We start from the raw sequence: 16,567 nt of genomic DNA, 5'->3' as shown, positions 1-16,567 counted from the left end.
TAAATATATAAGGTAAATATTTTTTTACTAACTCACCTTTTTCGTGTTAGGAGCAGCATTGATAAAGTAATTTCCTCCTGCCATATTGGACCAATCTACGGCAATCAAATTAGTATTGGGATAAGAAGCTAAATATGATGAAGAAACACCCAAAGTTATTTTATCTTCAGGTGCTCCTAAGTAGCCATGAAAATAAAACACGGTAGGATTCATTTTCTGAAAAGTTGGCTGCAAGAGTATGCTCATAGCATTGGCAAGCTTTATTTCTACATAATTGTTTGTTGTCGACCTGAAAAATGTAATAAATTAATTATAAAATATTTATGTTATTAAATCTAAAAAGCCTGCAAAACCTAAAATGCCAACAGAGTAGATTAGGACTATTCCATAATCAGGAAGGTAGTCCACGGTTCTGAGTCGTTTCCATATAATACGTGACAAATTGATTCGAAAGAAAAAAACGAATATATTCTCTAGGTTATTGACACAAGAGCCCTTACAAAGCATTGCAGACTAAATTAACACACCTCTAAAATGAACTGATACTTCTAATTGTAGGTTTTGCAGTGCATATGATGAAACACCTACACACATTATATGCAAATGCGTTGCTTAATATACAAAAGTGCCGTTTTTTGGATTAACAACTGATTAAAACTCAGGATGTTAGAGGGCTTGCCCCCTATCAATAACTCGATACTTTTAAGGCCTGAGAAAATATATTAAAGCACTCGCATTCCAACTCAGAAGGCCCGGCGCTTAAAGTCTTAGGCTTGAAGGGCGAGAATTAACTTACAGGGACCAGTCAACATATCTACACAGGTCGCAGTGCAGCCTGCATCCTGCACCCCCGTCATTAAAAATTGAATAGAAGAAAAAACATATCGTGGAGAAACCTATCGATTTTTCTAATATGAATATTATTTAAGATTGTTTAATAGGAATTACGCAAAACGTTTTTGCACATGGCTTTTATATATTCATTTTAACTGATAACAACTATACGCTAGATATATTTAACAGTTTAATTTTTTTTTAATTATAATCACAAATCAAATTCAATATTTTAAAAAACGTGTATTTCTTGTTATTCAACAATCAATGACATTAATTTAAGTTTGTACTAAACCTACTTCCTGCTTAAAATAAAAACAATAAAGTCGCGTCTCCAGTCTAATAAAATTATACTTTATAATTTAAGAAGCGTCAGTACTTTGAATTATTATAAATAATCATTGTATTTTGTATTTGCATGTTTAAATTTGTTTTTTGTTACCGTTTTTGTTTGTTATTTATTTATTGTATAACACAGTCATACTAATACAATATTATATTTTTCGGGTATATTTAAAATTTTAACTAAGATACACATTTGCCTCCGACATTATTTTACTGAGAAAGCATTACTTACTTTGATTATAGTATTTTTTTACATTGTTTAGATTATGTTAGAAGTTGTGGATTTTAAAGAAATAAGCTTTTTGAAAATTAATAGTAAGAAACGATCTAACCCTTTCAATTTATTTGAATGTTTAATCTTACCCGGTAAAAAGCCTCAAATATACGTCATCAACCGAAATTTGACGTCCCATGCCTGTAAAAAAGTAAAAATGAAAAGTAATTGTCATAACGCACGATAATTCTTGTTAAAAAATCAATCCAATTGCGCAAATCGAAGAGGGAATAGAAGGGGAAAGAAAACTACTAAAAAAGTCTTCTAGTGGTTTAATACAAAAAAAAATACTCAAAACCTCAACTAAACCGAAAAATAAAAAATAAAAAAAGAAATAATATAAAGGATGAAGCGGGGTAAATTTTCGCAGGAAGTTAAAAAAATATTTGTATAAAACAACTACCTATTTTGATTTGCAACGCTTTTTTTTGTAGATACGATGTGCCGATATTTCACAAATTCGTACAATTTTTTATTTTTTTAAAAATCGTTGTGCTGGTTGATTACGTTCAATCAATGAACCGTATTAATTCCAGTAATAACTCGAGACAAATAAATAATGACGAATTCATAATTTCTAAATTTAAAATACTATGGCGAACGATCATTACCTGTCGCTTCCCCAAAAAATTTTAATTATCTACCTACAGACATATCGAGGCAATACTGACAGAATGCATTAAGCAAAGAGTCTTTATATATTTCAAATATTTTTTAATGTAGGAGAAAGGTTGATTTCAAATTTTATGCTATGCCTAGAATAAAGATTATTCTTTCAAAGCTTTAAAAAAAAAAAATTGTGGGAGAAATAATGCGTTGAAAGAATGAAAAAGCTTTAAATGCGATTATCTCGGAACTTGTTTTAATGACTTAATGCATTCTGTCAGTAATGTCTCGATATAGTAAATAGTATTAGGTAACATACAGTAGGTATTTTTTAACAAGATCTTTCATGTAAACAAACAAAATGCCTGACAATCACGTGATCGAATGCCAAGTTTTTCAATCCAAATTCTTGCACACTCTTAAAAAAAAAATATTTTGCATGTTTTTCAATGAACAAAATGTAAAAGAAGCAGTAATATTAAATTACATATTGATTTAAGTTAGTAGGTACACGTCCAATGCATAACGTTATAGGCACTTAAATATCATTAAGAAGGGCGACAGGAACTCACTCCAAAACAAAAGCCAGAAACCAGCTGTTAAAATAAAAAACTATCTATTCTGTGTAACTACTAACTAGGAACGTGAGTAAATAAATCTTAAATTTAACCTTCATTTAAATAACCGGGTCAAAAATGATTTTGTCAAAATTTAATTATAAATTAACGTCACTATGTGCCAATGAACGGAATCTGAACTGAACTTAAAATCATATAAAAACGCATTGAGATAATAGCGAATTGAATGTGTCATGGCTGCAATATTTATTTATTTCTTCTTTTATAATTTACGTATTACTTTTTTTACATTGAAGATAATGTGTGTCACTGTGTGTCCCGTGCCAAGGGAGATTTTTCATATAATTTTACAACATAATTATATCATAATCTCAAAAAGATATTAAATTTAATTAAAACACACGAAACTCACGGATATAAACACTATGAATTAAAACATATTTCTACCAATTTGGCCAGCTCCACTCACCAATATATTTGTATGTATGTTATAGGCAATAGGTATGTACGTAAATATAAGGTACGAGTGGAAATTGAATAAATTATTTGATCTTATTTCTAAAATAAGTATTACCAAACTGCAAGACGGTGTCATTATTCCGCGGAACTTGAAATATTTTCCCATGAATAAAAGCAAAAAACTCACACAAAACTAAAAACGGCAGTGGAAATTTCATTATCAAGATTTTTACTGCAAATGATTTTTGTTCTTCAATAACCTTTATTTATATGAGGTAAAAATTTACATTTTTCATTGAACAAAAAATTATTTATGTTCAAAACATTGCTATAACTAGCCGTATTTACCAGAGTCGTATCACGATACGTTTAAATATATCGAACAATATTTTGATTACGTTGTTTTTTGAAAGGGATGAAAATAGATTGAAGAATTTATCTGGAAGGTATGTTTACTTAGGGATAGAAGGAATGAGAGGTATTAACTTTCCCTTCCGGTGATGTGTACTGTGTACCTATAACACATTGCTCCTAATATTTTTAAATCTCTGTAAATATTATAAATACTTGGTTAAGATTTGAAGTGTCACTTCGTTATGCATTTACGTAGCGATTGGATTATAATTAAATAATAAATGCTTATTGGAAACAGAAAAAGCATTTCATCAGAAAGTATAAATAAATCACGTATACAATCAAAAGCTTACCAATGAATGATGAAGTAAAAGAGTACTGAATATACGGTTGTCACAAACACTCTTTACGTCTTACTCTCGATGCTATAAATATATTTACGAGCGAGAGATACAATTTTACGCGTGGCGCAGGCCAGCCTATACCACTGATACAAAACGCAAGTTGCTCTCGGAGCTTCGCTAAGGGTGGTCCATTTTCTCCCGTTGAGAGTTAGCAAATGATTTATTTATTATTTTAGCGATTACATTTAAAATATTATCGCTTTTGACTTCAAATATAGTAAGTTGATTGAAGCCTGAAAATATCCCATTTTTAAGAATTTAAATCCCTCGTTTTTTAATGTGTATTAACTACACAGCACCGGAACGCGCGGACTTTTTTGGCACAGTGAGGGATGGGTTTAAAGGTAGGTGAGTGCCGGGAACAGAGTGAATGGTGCACTAAAATCAACATTGGAAAATAAGTGTTTGTCGCAGAAAACAAAATTAGTAGTTCACGATGGAATTCTGGTGAGAGCGAAATATAGAATTAGAAAAAACATGGATTAAAGTAGGCTGAATGCTGTTGAAATGCTTTCTCTCAGACAAATCTTCGCGTTGGGGAAACAAGGTTCTATGTAGATTCTTTTTTTTTGAGACATTAAGTTTGAAATGAAGGCCTGATTTTATCTAATATTTTTTATTAATATTGTCTTAATAAACTTAATGATAGTTTCGTTTTTTTTTTATTTTGACGCAGATAGAACCGATATTTAAATATAACTTTAATAAAAGTTCAATGTAAAAAAAAAAAAAAAAATATCGTGTTATCAGCGCTATGATTTTTGAAAGTTTTGTGATTTTGTAATTACTCCGCCGGTGACGTCTCAAGTTCTCTACGGTAAGTTGTCCTCATTGGTGGGTTGGCTTTCCGGTAACCGGCAATGTATCATAACACTCTATCATTGGTTGATTTCAGAGAACTAGTGACGTCGTTCAAAGTGGTTCATTTTTATCAAAATCATTTTTGTTATTACTTTTATACATTTTCGAGAAACTTCGTAGAACAATTAAATGCTCTTAATTTTTTAAAAACCCTTTTTTACATATTTCTCCAGATCCACTCGTCGATCCGTACGCAATCCACCTCCACTATCCATTTCAATGGCAATTTTGTATTAAAAGTAAGTATATTTTAAGAGTACAGTTTATCGGGACGAAATATATTGTAATACTTTGTTTTCTTTTTAATGTATTAATATTGTAATAATGTGTATATTTTACTGAATAAAGACTAATATAATGGAAGTAGATCATGCTCTTTAATAATTAAGTAGTAGGCCAATCCTCTTTGACCGAAGGTTGTGTTACAATATTTAAATTCGTTTTAAGGGGGTTGCGTTTCTCTATTTTTATTTCAGTTGCATTATCTTTTTAATGCCAACGCTAAATATAAATAAAATTTAAAGGTTATAATTATAAATCTGTTTCTAAAAATTCAGCTTAAAACCATATTAAATGTGTTACTTATAATAAAATAACATAATAAAATAAACTTTGTTTTTAACCACTGATTTTACTTGTAATTTATTTTTTTAACTTAATAATCCAAGTACAATATTGAAAATTAATTCAATTAACTAAATATTCATCGTCATTATTTCCTTTCCGCAGCTAATGGTGCATTGGGAAGTGCATCAGTACACGAACCTCAGCGTATCTTGATAATTTTTGTTACATGAAAATAAGGTGATGAGTCTTACGCTTCAGATGCCAGTCCAGAAACCATAAAATATTGTAAGTGTTATTAATAGTTATTTGGTGTTATTAAGTGTTATTAAGTGTTATTAATGGCCAAATAACTATTATTAATAGTTATTTGGCTCTATATTTAAAATCGAAAAATCTTCATGGCGGCAATACAGAACCGAACTCAAGTCATGTATTGTCTATTTCCATATAAAGGAAGAGGGTTTATCGAGGGTTTGGCGGCCTCCGTGGTGTAGTGGTCAAGACGCTTGACTCACGCACGGAAGGTTCCGGGTTCGATTCCCGGTGAGAACACAAAAAAAATAAATTGTGATTTTTCTCAAGCCTGGTTGTTCTGTAATGTAATTCACCACTGTAATTGGGCCTCCTGGCCTGTTGTGGTGCAAAAAAAATGAAATGAAAAAAAAAATGACAATCTACTAATACACTAACAAGTAGGGCTGGCAGGCGTGCATCTGTCGGTAGTCAGGCTGGACTGCTTCTTTGCCGCCGTGGTGTGTTACATTGTGGACATTGTCCTAGTATATAGGATCGGGTTTTCATATTGCGTGGCATTAACAATGTTGGTTGATAGGTCTTGTCCAGGTTTTGAATCATTTGGCCGGTGGCGGTTCTGATTTTCCCGAACGGATTTGTTTCTCCCGGTTTACTAACAAGCTAATGAACTAACATACCCTATCGCCGTCAAAATTGGGAAAATTAGATTAAGGTTAATAAACAAATTGACAATATATACTGAGGTTGCTCTAGCGGCGATAGGAGCATTGAAATAAAAAAATGTAAAAAAAAAAGAATGTTTAAAAAAAATAATGAATTAACCGTTCATTAAACAAAAAAAAATGTTTTTGCAAATGCGCGGATCTGAAAAGAGGCTACAAGACCTTTGAAATATATCCGGGTAAGTAGGTGGGGCTTTTAATGTTCAAACTATGGTGTTAAAATGCTTTTTTTAAACAGCCTTTTAAATAAATATTTTATGTCAACCATATCGGGAATCGAACCTGAGACCTTTTTGTTTCGTAGGGAAATGCGCTGACGACGAAACAGATAAAAACATAACATTTGTCAATTAATTTTTCCCACTAAGTGTTCGAACTTTTTGGACTTGAGATTTATTTTTTGTTATTTTAATTTTTATAAATTAGTTGTTCTACCCTGACAAATCCTCTACAGACATTGGAAAAAAAATATGAAAATTTATCCTTGGATTTTAATGACAGAAAAATACAAAAAAAAAACAATTAACCCTTAAAGGACGAGGAGTTTAGCCCTTAATGAGCTGTTTATTCTATTCAAAAATTCGCCGTGGCTCACCACACGCTAATGAACGCCATTTTTCAGGGCTGTAACATAGTAACCGCAACAACATTTAATTTTTAAAAAGGAGGAGTGATGATATTAAAAAGAAATCATTTTTAAGAGTCGTCAATGTTTAGAATTTTATTATTGTATGCCCGACAAATCCTTTCCGTACGGGCTTGCACTGTTGGTCTCGAAATAGAATTTTCCAGAGGCGCTGAAAAACATTAAACTTTACATAAATGCAACGTATTAATAATACAGTAATAGAACAATCATATTTATCTGTATAACTAAATTTGACATTTGATTTTGCAGAATGAGAAACTTAAGAGGATATACGGAGGAAAGCGGTTAAATAAGAAGGTGAATTACACAATGAAGTTTTTAATCACTATTTTGCAGATGCCTCTGAATACTGTTCGAAAAAGACAACTGCTCGTCGGACTGATTATGCCTATTAAAAGTCGGTAAAATCGACGTTTCGCTGTCCCGTTTTCCGCACCCCAAAACTGAACCGATTTTTTTTTTCAAGAAAGGGTATCAGAATGAAATTTTCTGTGTAGTTCTATTTTTCTCATATTTTCTGTTTCTAAAAATGATTTATCGTATTTTTATACCGTACGTCCGAAGACGGCAGATAAAACTGGCCGCTTTTTTTAGTTTTCGGATGGTCTTAGCCATAAGAAAGAATTTATCAAAAAAGCAAAGCAATATAGACACGCCAATGGTAAATATTCATATTGTGTAAAAAAAATACCAATCTAGTGTCATAATACGTTTGTATGAACAAATGCCAGACCGCATTTCCTCTTAATAGTAGATACATAAATCGAATTTTCTCTCTGACAATTATTGCTCTCATACAAAAATAACACTAAAGTAATACAAAACGAATAATATTACATTACAGTACAAAGTTAGTGTTTTTTAAATATTTATTTTTTATGTTTAAGATTCCCAAACATTACCTGGTATTAACGTCGATACCCATGTATACAATTGGTCTGGTTGTCTTTCTCTTTTCTAGTTTAAATTGTAAATAAGATGATGCTGAGACAGCGGGAAATATCGTTGGGTTTTTCAAGGATTCTATCCACAGTTCCCAACTTCTACTGTGACTGCAAATGCCTTAAAATGCAATAAAAAATGATAATAATTATAAAACAAATTATAAAAAAAACACACAAAGGCCAATTGCCTTAAGTTATCTCAATTAAGCTGGGTGCTGTGGTGTATTTTTCATTACTCCCTTCCATATCTACTCTTTCCCACTTGCTAATTAGTCTCTAAAATAGAAGATTAGCGAGTTATTTATAAAAAAAAACTTTTTTTTTAATTTGGAAAAAAAAAATCAAAGTCAACACCATAATAAACGTATTGCGGACAAAGACACTATTATTTTTTGGACCCTAAGCTTTACAGCTTTTTAATTATAGATATATTGGTAAGCAAAATTAAAAACATTGTTTTCAAAAATTTAGTCCATAAATGGATTATTAAAAGGACTTTACAGGAATCTGATGAATATGTCTCATATATCAGAATATAATTTCAACAAACTCCAACAAGAAAAAAAAAAATTGCATTTAAAATACAATTCATTGATATTCAAATTAATCAACCGTCGAAGATTTTTTTTGTTATTTGCTTAGTGGTAATTATTTCTTAAATTAAGTGAGAATAATTATGGTCGTTGAGATTACCTTCAACTGAAAACGGCATGTAAAGAATAGGACATCCCGGTTGCACGCCGTCTCCTCCATTCGGCCAGAAGTCGATAGTTCCAGTTTGTTGGCTAGATCCATATCCTCCAGCATCAGTATGGATAATGTCCACGAAATTCGCATCAGACGCCAATATGTGGTCACTCTCCTTAGCGAATAGGGGATAAAATGATGGTCTAGCTGGATCCAAACCAGTTATTCTATTCAAAATAATCTATTTTAATTAACAACATTTTGACCATCGATTATTAATTATACTTGATTTTTTTTTTAACGCATGCGTAAAACTTAGGACAGATCGAATCGAACACTTTTAATTTAACTTGAATTCAAATAAATCTCATCCACTACGTTATTTAAATCATTAAAAAATCTAATTCACACTTTATCATATTCATTTTTAAATATTTTGCTGATGTTATTTATTTAATACGTTATAATATTGATTCGATATAATTATATTATCATTGACAAATACAGAAAAAACTTTATGGAGACATAATTTTGTCTAAAATAAATTTAGTGATTTGACGATAGCAAAACACAATAGAAAAATCAAACGTTAATAATTTATGAACTGATCAAGAATTTTTAAAGTGAAAAATATTGAAATCAGGAAAAAATACAATAAAAATTCGTGTTGTTTTTATTTATACCTATTCAGTTTCATGTTATAAGTTTTAAGAGTTTTTCCAATAAATCCGGATATTTGAGCACCAAGAGAAAAGCCAACTATGTGAATTCCTGACAGAGATAGACCGCCATCAACCAAATTCTTAATTTGAGGTGCAACTGCAGCGGCTACCTGAAAACGATAAATTCGTTTATTTATGTCACAATTACGTCACTCTTTTTACACAGGAATACCTACTGAGCCAAACTGGAACTTGTAACAAATCTACAAAATTTAGTTCCAAATTTCAGTTATTTTAGTAAAAAAATAACAAAAGTGTCTGGAAATTCGCGTGTGATATTTCTTTATCGATGAATATTATTAATTGTAATAGTTCAAATGCAGTTTCACCAAGAAATGCCAGTAGAAAAACTCAATCTATTAAACATCATCAAATTAAAGTACTAGGCAGATAACTGAAGGATTCACAATGCATAATATGTTTGTGTATATTAAGCGCATAAACTTTTTGCTAACTACATATTAGAAGCGAAGCATGCAGTTATTAAAGTGACTTAAAATGCATAAAATATTATGTTTCATATTATAATGCAAAATGCGTTTACTTTTTAGTGTTCCAATAAGCCAGCCCATTTGGCGTAAATTGCATAAAGTGTTCGCTCGACTACAAAATTAATGAATAAGATGCTTGCTTATCCGTAGAATGCAAAAAGTTGTTGTCACATACGCAGTGCATGCATATCTTCACGATAATAGTCTATAGTCTTCTCGCCTTTTTAGTATTGGGAGCAGCATTTGAATAGAACTTCCCTCCCGCCATGTTAGACCAATCAACAAGGATGAGATTAGTATCTGGAAAGTTCTGCAAATACGCTTCGGCAACAGACGTGCTTCCCTGTTCCTGGGGCGAGCCCTTAAACCCGTGAATAAAAAACACCGTGGGATTAGAATCATCGAATGTTGACTCTGACAATATACCCATAGCATCTGCAAGTTTGAACTCTGCGAAATCGTTAACCGTAGACCTGAAAAAACACAGAAATAAATAACTTCGCGTACTTTTATCATACAACATAGTGTTGCCGGCTAATTATCATACTACAACTAGGTAACTTAAAAATCGGCATTTGTGACCCACAAACACATTTTTTATCCTCCTCTATGAATGCTACAAATAGACAAGTCGTGCATTCAAATCGTCATAACAAGATTGTAATGAATCGCGACTTGCCTATTTGTAGCATTCGTGGAGATAAATACAAAAAATAAAAGGTAGCTCAAAAATGCTGATTTTGAAGTTACCTAGTTAGTTGCAGTAATTTCAGCACGATATGGCGTCCAATTATTGACTAGACTGCTTTGCCGGCAGTCGACTCTCGTGTAACTTCCGTGTAAGTCAGGTCTGTGACCGGAAGCTCATCATAATCATCATCATCATTCTTTTTCCACGTCTAATAAAATATGTAATAATGTAAAATGTTGTTTATTTTAAATATTATAAACTTAATCATGAAATAAGGATTTTTTAAAAAATATTTTACTCAAATATATAGGTACATAATATTTTTCTATTTCCTGAAACAAAAACAAATAAGCTATTAAAGCTGTAACAAAATTATGCGTTTACATTTTAAAGAAGTGTTTTTTAAACACAATAAAGGCGAACTTCAGACATAAAAAGTGGACACTAAAATTATTTAACATGGTTTCATTAAGCGTACCTAAATTTATCATTTTATTGTTATAGTTTTCCGTTTGGTAAGTGATTTTTTAGACATATTATTGAGCGTGTTATTTACTAAACGATTCAATAAAATCACGATCAATGTCAGCATAATCAAATGTAACCATGTAATTAAAAATCGTATTCTTTAACTTTTAAAGGTATTTCGTTTAATATCTTACCCTGTAAACAGCCTTAGATAAACATCGTCCACTGTATTAAGTCGTGCAGTAGCTATAAGTAAAATCAATAAAATAATTAATAATATAATGTACTAATTTTATTGGGTACATTTGTATATTAAAGTAAAAATTATAGCTTATAGCATACCCAAACTTGCCGCAATAAAAAAATATATATCGATTGATTCACAATTATCTTATACTCGTACTTAAATAACTAATATTCCTAGTATCCTTTTTTGTTTTTATTTTATGTATTAAGTATATTAACAGAAATTCAGATAATATAAAATAGTATAAAGGAAAAAACGTAAAATAAAACCAATAACGGATTTCCATAAATGTGCTTATATACTAACATATTACAACAGAGATGAAGAACATTTAAGAGAAGGTAATATAGAAGTCTAGGCATCTACAGGGCTTATGACCTGTCAATGGCTGGTTTAAGTGGCCACTTTACACACTGTGTAACATTCACCATTCTGCCTATATTTGAACTCTTAAATGTTCTTAAATGTTCTCTTAAATGTTCTTCATCTCTGTTGTAATATGTTAATATAAACAGCTCCCCAGGGAGTTAAATCCAGTTCTTGTCTACAAAAATTTGGACAAACTCAAAATATTGTGCTTATATACGTTTTTCAGGGCCAGACCGCGAACCTTCAGAGGCACATTACTTACAATAAGCTTTAAAAAAAATCCTGATAAAAAAATTCCAAAAAGTAATTTTTAAAAAATATATATATTTGTAATCTCAAAACGGAGTAATTTAACTTCTCGGACTAGCATCCCTCCTGCAAACTCCTTCCCCTCCTCAACAAATGATGACGATCACTATCCCAATTTATTAAACACTACGTATTGTTTAGAACTTTTAATATGATATTGATTTAGATTTTACCAACATTACTAGGAGCACGTAAATCAAGTCAACAATTTCACAGATTCAAACGAATATAGTGTTCAAAAATGTTTTTTTATTCAAACTATTCTTACCAAGCTGCGGGAGGTTATCGATGCCTTCTTGAAATAGATTTCCATTGCTAGAAAAAACACCCCAAACCAAAATAAAAAATTCTATTGAAAATTTCATTGACACGTTTTTCCTTCAAACTGAATTTCCTTGTCAAGTCACCTTCATTTATACGTATTTAAACTTAAGAAAAATAAAGGCACTTTACTTAATTATAGGTATTACGCGACTACGCACGATTTAGCTACGGAAATGAACATACAATCATATCATAATTTCATGGTACAGGGCTGTACTCTAGTAGTCAGACTTCTGATGATGTACTTTGTATTTCTCCATATATTTCATCATCGACGATACATAGGGAACCGTATTGGTATCACAGGGTATCTTGATCATTATTGTTAGATGAAGGTTAGATGATCAGTCTTACGCTTTGGGTTCCAGTCCAGGGAATATGAAGAATTCTAGTAAAAAAACACATTTTAAATAAATTGATATTTCATGACGAGATTCAAAACGAAACCTCTCGCATAGTAGGCAAACGCGCTGACCACTGCACCGCGAGGCCGACATTCAATATTTACCTAGTAATAACTATAAATTATCATGAAAATGAATAACATTTATATAAAAAAATAAACGAAGGGTGGGTGTTAAGGGATGAAATAATATCTTCGATTTTTACACGTTTGGATAAACGTGAGTTTGCCGTGTTTCACTCACATTTTTTCTGATGTTTCAGAAAGCATTACAGATTGCAGCGTTTTCCATCAGGGTTAAAATAATAAAAAATATATTTTTAACAAAATATAAATTTGTGCTATAAAATATGTATCTAGTGATGGTTGGTAGATAAACATAATTATAATTTATTATTGTTATCAAAAACATTTTTCACTTTGTGATTTAACATTTGTGATATGACTTTGTGATAGGAATTAAACTAACTTATAATTACACGCATTGCTATTTGTATTATAAAATATTGTAGGAAAGAGACAGAAAAATGAAATAAAGAGAGAGAAATAAGATAAAATTTAAATAAAATAAATTAAATAAAAATAAATAATCAATTAAATTTAACTTCGAGTCCTCTTTCAAAAATATTTCCGTTGATTCATTTTATTTTCTTTCTCTCTCTTTCTTTCATTTTCTGTCTCTTTCATACAATATTTTATAATATAAATAGCAACGCGTGTAATTATAAGTTAGTTTAATTCCTGACGATGATGTAGTAACCTCGAAACCGGTCGAAGGGTAACTCAAAATTAAAAGTGGTTTATACAAATTTATAAATAATTATAATTTATCAACACATACTTAAATTTGTTATTATCATTATGTCCTATATATATTTTTTTAAATACCTACAGTAGGGAAATATCACATACTACGAATAATGATAAAAATATATGAAATGAATTTAGAATAATTCATTGTATTTTTTAAATCAATATGGATATTGTGGAGAAATGTTTTCAAACATAAATGTAAAAAAGAAATTTAATAAAAATACGTTGCAAGGAAAACGCGACGTGTTTGGCCTTGGTTGTTGTGACGTCAAGATTCATGATAATGCTCTTAACAAATTTCAATGGCCAGGAACAAATAAACATGAATCGTGACGTATTAGGGGCGTGGCCAATGGAATGACAGTTTTTCAGGAATTTAAAATTACAAATTTTAAAAAACTTTTTGCTTATAATTAGCAAAAAATTTTTTTTAACAGGACAGTATTTCATAGACCTTTATTACTTAATTTTTTTTTTTTAATTTGTGATGTTTTCCTATTTTTAAGGGTAGCATTAGATTCCTCATTCGATTCAACAAACGATAGCCAAATACGTATCTCAATTTGTTGCAACAGAGAGGGAATTTTGTTTTAAAAAGGGAATATGGTAGTCTAGGCATTTACAGAGCTTATGACTTGTCTTCGGCTGGTTAAGGTGGCCACTTTACACACTTTGCAACATTTACCACACTGCCTATGTTTAAACATTCACATTTCCACAACTCTTCCATCTATCTACTTTTGTGATGTAAAAGAGCTGAAACATTTATCATGTGGGTGAGATTCATCCGGCTGAGTGTTGCTATTTTGATAATTAAATAATTGATATAAATTGTCTAGACTCTAAACCCTCTAGGGGAATTATTGAGGTATATAACTAGAGTAAACATGAGCGTATGAAATATGTTCCCTCAACTTGCGGCTAATTGGCATATGTTTGATAGAACTGACTTTAGTCTGTTTCGAGCGTTTGCTGGCTACTTTTCTCCTCGCAATTACTAAAATGCCTATATGTGCGCTAATATACTGCACAAATCGATCTGGAAAAGATAGAAAAAGTGATGGTATAACCTTTCACCGGTAAGTTATGTTTTTATCTTAATTAATACTAGTTTAAAATAGCTATTTTAATGTTAGAAAACGTCTTATTAATATGTTACAAGTATTTATATCTCCTGTCTCTATTCTGCTCAGTAAGTCGGGCATATAGTGAAACGATAAACAAAGATGACGCATATGCGGAAGGAAGCGACATACTGAATAGAATTTACACTAGACCGATGTAAACAGTCCGTTCTTTTTAATGTACTACTTGTTTTGCTTGTCAAAGCCGACGTGATATGACATGGCAATACTTGCTCCATCTGCTGGCCATTCACTTTCCTTTAGGGACGACTTTTGAGCTAGGGTTCGTATGGAGTGTTATCTCTGTATATTATATCTCATGACCTATGTCAATTGTCTGTCTATTGTTAGTCCTAAGTATTTGACATGTTAAATTTCAATTAGTCGTCGATCGTTTATATAAGCACCTATTTTATGTAATTTTTTTCTAGATTCAAAATGGATAATTTATATATTTTTTTCATTAAGTGTAAGTGAATTTGTGTAATTTTGTGTAATTTGTCCATTTAGTCAAAAGTCTTGGTCTTTTAAGGTTTTCGTTTATGTCATTGTTTGTTAATGAGTCCGTTTGATTTTTGTAAAATAGTCCAATGTCGTCGGCATACATAAAATTTTTTCCTGTAAAATTGTGCAGTGATAAGTCATTAATGTATCAAATATAACAACAGTGGACCCAAAATAGATCCTTGTGGTACTCCAAAATTATCTGTTTGTATTGGTATTTTTTTTTCATTTATGTAAGTATATTGCTTCCGATTTTTTAGGTATGATTTCAGTAGTTTATATTGTTGCAATTTTACTCCAATGCCGTTCAATTTTTCAACCATGGTCTTAACGTGTACCGTATCAAAAGCTTTTTTAAAATCCAAGATTAGTCCTGTGATTGGAATTCCAGCATCCATGTTTGTTTGTACATAATGAATTAAATTTACTAGGGCGGTTCCGGTTCCATTTTTTTTCTTGAAAACTATATTGATTTAAGCATATTATATTAAGATTTTTTATATGGCCCATTAATCTTTTATGTACATATTTATCGAATATTTCATTGAATACAGTTAAATTTTCTCTAGGTCTATAGTTACAAGGTACCATTCGAGCTCCACATTTATAGATAGGAGTTATTCTTGCGGTTTTTCATTCATATTATTTTTAGTAAATAAGGCTGGACACAATACCTATAGCATAATAGATAAAGTAAATTATTAACACATAAATAAGCGTAAAATTTACAAAGCACGGCACCACAGACCGAAAGGGCACAAAACCACTATATTGTGCGTAGATGCATAAATTTTAATAATAATATACATACCAATTTTAGTATTATGCGCGCAAAAACTTTTTCAGTAACCTTTAAAATATAAATAACAAATTAACATAGTACCTACCATAAAATGATATATAATAATTATATGCATAGTACAATAAATAATTTACATAGCATGTAGGTACCTACCTTGAAGCTCCAATTTGATATCAAACCAGATTTTAAGACAAGGTACTTACCAAAATAATGTTTTATTATATATGAGTTCTGGAGATAGTGGGTTTTGGAAATAGACGACTCATACATAATACACCTTAATTAGTTGGTTGGGTAGGGTGCAGGTGGAACCCGAATTACAGCCACCTCCTTGTGGTGAGTTCTTTGTCATTTCATTTAAAGAAAAGCGAAATGTAAACGGTTAAAAACCCAATTTTTCATTATTTTTCTTTCTAATCAGAAAATAAAATGACGTACTAAAATGCTATTAACAGTTTTGAAATTTTAAAATTCGGAAAAATTAAAATTTGGAGTTGGTCGTCATTTTTTCAAAACTTTACGCTACAAATTGCGCAGTGCATGATTTTTTAAAATACTTTTTCGTTAATAAGCATACCGATACACAAGGTTTGAGCCCCGTTTGACTGAACTCGATAATCGAAAAATCGCTGTTTTCGACCTGCCCTAGATCATTTCATCATTTATTATTGTTCCAAAAATCTACAAAATAAGAGACCTATGAGTTACAAATCTCCGTTAAAATATCAAAATAAATATTCATGTAAGTTACAAAACCAGCT

The 16,567-nt window shown here is 30.9% G+C and overlaps 1 protein-coding gene across 1 annotated transcript; it reads right to left on the bottom strand.

Moving 5' to 3' along the window:
- Positions 1-6,933: 6,933 nt before the first annotated feature.
- On the bottom strand, positions 6,934-12,833 carry LOC148273242 (lipase member H-A-like). Its single transcript, XM_088238990.1, has 5 exons — positions 12,808-12,833; positions 9,973-10,225; positions 8,546-8,780; positions 7,811-7,970; positions 6,934-7,056 (listed from the first exon to the last, which is right to left on the bottom strand). Exons 1-5 carry the CDS (start codon positions 12,831-12,833, stop codon positions 6,984-6,986), a joined length of 747 nt encoding a protein of 248 aa, XP_088095116.1. The 3' UTR covers positions 6,934-6,983.
- Between the last annotated feature and the right edge of the window lie 3,734 nt (positions 12,834-16,567).

Source organism: Micrasema longulum, unplaced genomic scaffold (genome assembly GCF_059751315.1).
Source record: "Micrasema longulum isolate JH-2025_06_02 unplaced genomic scaffold, ASM5975131v1 h1tg002029l, whole genome shotgun sequence".
Taxonomy (NCBI): Eukaryota; Metazoa; Arthropoda; class Insecta; order Trichoptera; family Brachycentridae; genus Micrasema; species Micrasema longulum.
The sequence above is the reverse complement of the archived record's forward strand: the minus strand, read 5'-3'. Positions and strand labels throughout refer to the sequence as shown.